The sequence below is a fragment of the Lolium rigidum genome, chromosome 4 (assembly GCF_022539505.1).
Source record: "Lolium rigidum isolate FL_2022 chromosome 4, APGP_CSIRO_Lrig_0.1, whole genome shotgun sequence".
Classification (NCBI taxonomy): Eukaryota; Viridiplantae; Streptophyta; class Magnoliopsida; order Poales; family Poaceae; genus Lolium; species Lolium rigidum.
This window is the reverse complement of record NC_061511.1, coordinates 252,713,002-252,718,157: the sequence shown is the minus strand read 5'-3', so window position 1 is coordinate 252,718,157 and position 5,156 is coordinate 252,713,002. Positions and strand designations below refer to the sequence as shown.

Here is a 5,156-nt window from a genome sequence, read left to right as displayed (position 1 = left end):
AGATTTTGATCTTCAGGGGCACCCTAACCGTCCAGATCTCATTTATCAAAGGGGACACGGGCCCTGGACCAGCTTCTTGTATAGGAACTTCACCGAGAAACGGCCCGATCCTTCCAATTTCCAAATCACCTTGTCCCCGCCCTCTGCCAGCACCACTTCCTCTAACTCCTGAACCAACTGTTCCCACAAGCTAGATTCTTCTTGTCCAAAGGTTCGCCGAAAGAAGATGGGCCAGCCATCACCCTCATAAGCTCGTTCAATTGTGATTTCCGGGTCTGAGCAAATTTGAAACAGCCTAGGATACCTCACACTGAGGGCCTCCTCTCCTGTCCAGTGATCATTCCAGAACAAAATGTTGGAGCCACCAGGAAAGAATCTCGCGCCTTGCTTGAAAGCTGCCTTGAGTTTATGTAAGTTGTGCCAGAAGGAAGATCCCCCCACCGCTGTGGTTGAGAAAAATTGATCCACTGGGTAATTAGCTTTGAGTAGCGGTAACCAAAGCAGTTTATTGTCATCCTCCGTAAGCATTCTCCAAATCCATTTAGTCATCAGAGCTATATTCATGAGTTTTGTATTCGTAACTCCAAGACCACCCTGGTCTCTGGGTTTGCAAATGTCCTCCCAAGCCACCATATGGTATTTTTTCTTGTTTCCTTGCCCTTCCCAGAAGAATCTACTTCTGTGTCTATCAAAACCATCGTGGGTACCATCTGTGAGTAAGAACAAACCCATGGAATAAATAGGAAGGTTCGACATACAGGCATTGATCAGCGTTAGACGAGCTGCTAATGACATGAACCTGCCTTGCCAGGGTTCCATCTTCAGGGCAACCGTGTTCACCAGGGGTTCCATTTCAGCCATTGTAATCCTACGGTCGCACAAAGTGAAGCCCAGGTAGTTGAAAGGTAGGGAGCCATGTCTACAATTCAAAAGATTCGCCACTCTGGCTTGCTCCGCACTTGGTGCTCCCAACACCAGCACTTCACTCTTGTGGAAGTTAATTTTCATTCCAGAGAGCAGTTCAAAATAGATCAGCAAGAACTTAAGGTTTGTAATACCAAGTTGAGTATTATGTATGAGAATCACTGTGTCATCCGCGTATTGGAGATGGGACACTCCCCCCTCGATCAGATGTGGGACTACCCCTGCTATGTTTCATGTTTCCCTTGCCCTTGTCAGCACCCCATCCAGTGCATTAGCCACTAGGTCAAAGAGAAGTGGGTATATCGGATCCCCCTTCCTCACCCCACGCTTGTTGCGAAAATATTGTCTAATCTCACCATTAATCGAGATTGCAGTCTGGCCACCACTAACCAGCTGCATGATCCTGTGCATGTATGCCCCATCAAAACCTTTCCTAACGAGCACTTCCTTAAGAAAATCCCAGTTGACTCTGTCGTAAGCTTTTTCCAAGTCAAGTTTTAAGATAATCGTTGTCAAGTTCTTACTTGTAAGCTCATGCAAGATCTCATGTAGGGCCAGGGCACCATCATGAATGTACCTTCCCTTGATGAACGCCGTCTGAGTTTGAGAAACTATCATGTGCGAAACTGGGGAGAGTCTGGACGCGTACGCCTTTGCCACTATCTTGAATATCACGTTGATCAAGGCAATCAGCCGATACTGTTTAATAGAATCTGCTCCCACCACCTTTGGCATAAGAGACAGAATTCCAAAGTTTAACCTGGCGACGTCCACCGTACCCAGGGCAAACCCGTTGACAATCTGGAGGACCAACCCTCTGAGCCCAGGCCAGAAGCGCTTGAAGAAGCTCACCGTGAATCCGTCCGGACCTGGGGCCGTATCAGTTTTAGCATCCTTGAGCACCTCCTCAATTTCCTCCATGGAAAAGGTGCGGAGGAGAGCCTCGTTTTCCTGTGCTGTAACCTTGGCGTCAGTCCTCCAGAATTCTTGATGCAGGCTGAGCAGTTTGGGTTCGTCAGCACCCATAAGAGCACGATAAAACTCGTACACATGTTTAGTAATTGCATGTTGGTCCGTAATCTCCCTTCCTCAGTTTAAGGCTTGAGATGGAGCAACGGCGCCTTCTGCCATTAGCCACAGCGTGGAAGTATTTGGTGTTCGCATCCCCCTGGAGGGTCCACTTCAATCTCCCGCGCTGCCTCCAGTACTCATCTTCGTCGCTGAAAATCTGGATCAGCTGTTCCTCCACGTGATACCTCAAGGACCAGCCTTCCTCATCTAGGCCCTGATCATCCGCAACTTTATCCAACCCTTGGATTTGGGCCAAGACATCAGCCTTAACGATCCTTCTCTCCTTCCCTAGGTTGGCACTCCAACCCTTGAGCACCTGTCTCAGCCCACTGGCCTGTCCATGCCACAGGTCAATGGGGTCTCTGTGTCTAGGACTGGTTGCAAGCAACTCAGCCCACCAGATCTTCATCTGCTCCACAAACCCTGGAACTGCAAGCCAACTATTCTCAAAAGTGAACCTGGTCGTCCTGCGAGGAGCATTCTCTCCTGAGTCCAAAATCAACGGAGTATGGTCTGAACCAATTTGTGTTTCAGCTGTCAAACGTGACAACGGGAAGCGAAGATCCCACTCCGGAGAAAGAAAAGCACGTCGAGGACACTCCTCACCGGATTCCTTTGTTTATTAGTCCAGGTGTAAACGGCCCCTATTCTTACCACTTCCAGAAGCGCCCATCTTGCAATAGCGTCATTGAACATATTCACCAACGCCCAGTTGATGTTAGCATTATTCTTGTCTTGAGCTCCCCTGATCAGGTTGAAGTCACCCATCAACATGATCGGGTAATGACTATTCTCCACCCTTCCGTCCAACTCCTGAAGGAAATAGGCGGATCGAGAATGATCTGCTGGCCCATAGACCCCAATGAATTCACACTTGAACTTGGTGGGTCTATGGTAGAGCTTGGCACTAAGAAAGAACTCACCCTGGCCCAGAGCTCCAACCTCGAACAAGCTGTCTCTAATCCCCATCAGCATACCCCCAGAGCGACCATTAGTAGGAGTCCAATGCCACACAAACCGTTCCCCCTCGACCAAATTCCGCAGCTCCTGCTCCGTAAAATCCTGTCGCATAGTCTCCTGCAAGAAGATAATGTCAATCCTTTCTTTCTTTATATATTCCTTGAGCTGGGTTTTCCGGCCACTCCGGCCAATGTGCTCCTCTTCTCGCCATTCTTGGTTGGAGATTGGGCAAGGCGAGTCGTTTATCATCGGGTTTGTAGATGGTGTTTTGTTTGCTGCTTGGCGTTGTATCGTGGAGTGGAGTGGTGTCCTTGTTGGCATTGTATCGTGGAGTAAAGTTGTGGCCTTCTTTTTGGCCTTTCTTCTATATGATTGATACACCTTCCAGGATGTATTCTTGAAAAAAAAAATTCCACAACTAATTATGTAATTCAACTAGTGCCAACCACGGAAAAGAGGAGAAGGATGGTAAAACATCCTTACATGCAAAATCAAAATTGGAGATTGCTAGGTAGCATCGGAACGTTGGTAGGGATCGTGGGACGGAGGGGCCGAGGGAGGGAAGAAACAGGGAGGAGTTTAAATGCTTATGTTCCCGGTAATAAAGAAGAGCATCACCTCTCCTCCACCTCGACGCAGCTCCTGATTATATATCGCAAACTGGAGCTGCACCAGCACCCCTCAAATACCCAGGCACGGCATAGGGGGCTTTCACTTGGTCCGTGTGTCCTTCATCCCGGCCGGCCGGTACGTGCGTGCAAGTGGCCGTCCGCACCCCGCGTTCTCTTCTCTACTACATTATCTTCGTAGTGCATCCGTCCGGCGAGTTCCACCATCTTGACTTCACGGCATCCGTCCAAGGTAATGTACCTCTCATTAGCGTAGCTAGTACCGAGTAGTTGGTAAAATATGTTGTGATGTCTTTGAGATCGAGCAACTGACATGAGCTGACTGGCGTACATTCTGCAGCGCGTCGGTGGCGAGCAGAGCTTAGCTTGATCGAAGATGAGCAGGAACAACGGCAAGGGGCCGAAGCTGGACCTGCGGCTGAGCTTCTCGCGGTCACGCGGCGGAGGCGGGGGCGGAGGGGGTCCATCGGCCGCGCCGCCGGGAGGCAGCAACTCGCCCAGGAGGATGTCGTCGTCCTCATCGTCTTCGGCGTCGCCGGCGAGCTCATGTGTGTCGTCGGAGGGGAGCCCTGAGCCCGAGGCAGGCGGCGGCGGCGCGTCAATGATCCTGGCGGGTTGCCCCCGGTGCATGATGTACGTGATGCTGTCGCGGGAGGACCCCAAGTGCCCCAAGTGCCACAGCACGGTGCTCCTCGACTTCAACGACGCCGGCGCCGACCAGCGCCACGCGGGGTTCGGCTCCGGCAAGGGCAAGCGCGGCTGAGCTGACCTGCGTGCCTCATGCCGACTGGCCTTCTTCTTCTACTAGTAGCTTCTAGCTAAAATTGTTTCCTGCGTTTTGCTCAATTGTGCTTGTGCGCGTGCTCGTGTTGTTCGTGTCGTTTGTGTGTCCGAGTTCGATCAAGAAGGAATTATTCCATAGACCCGTCCTTCCATGGACTAGCTAGTCGGCGTAGGGACATTGGGGTGCCCATGGAACGGGTCTAGGTAATAATTTCATTTCATGTGTGAGGTGTACTGGTGTGTGAGAAGTAGTGTGTGAGTGTGACTGTGTGTGTTTGTACGGGGCAGTACCGCCAAGGATTAAGATTTTGTCTTGAAGGTTTTATAGAAGGTAGTAATTCTCTTGTCCCGCCCGTCGTCCTTTCGCGCCCGCATAGTCACTCACAGCTTCACTACGCCGGCATAAATTCTATGCAGTGACGTGGGTGCAAACGCATTTCCTTCTATACGGACGGACGTCGACCTAGGCTCTGGGCATGTGTGAACGTCCATGGCCGGCAAGCATATATTTATCTGAAAGTACTTCCTCTATTTCATAATTCTTGCCGCGATTGTAATTTGAATTTAAACTAAACCACGACAAGAACTATCGAACAAAGAGAGTAGTACGTAGGACACATGAAAGTCATTAATAGCGATTGTAATTTGAATTTAAACTAAACCACGACAAGAACTATCGAACAAAGAGAGTAGTACGTAGGACACATGAAAGTCATTAATTATATTAATTAATACTCCCTCCGGTCTTTTAATTGACTCAGATTTAGTACAAAATTTGAGTCAATTAGA

The 5,156-nt window shown here is 49.7% G+C and overlaps 1 protein-coding gene across 1 annotated transcript; it reads left to right on the top strand.

Moving 5' to 3' along the window:
- The first annotated feature begins 3,960 nt into the window (after nucleotides 1–3,960).
- Nucleotides 3,961–4,347, top strand: LOC124648600 (protein GL2-INTERACTING REPRESSOR 2-like). Its single transcript, XM_047188329.1, has one exon. The coding sequence runs from the start codon at nucleotides 3,961–3,963 to the stop codon at nucleotides 4,345–4,347; it is 387 nt and encodes a 128-aa protein (XP_047044285.1).
- Nucleotides 4,348–5,156: the final 809 nt, after the last annotated feature.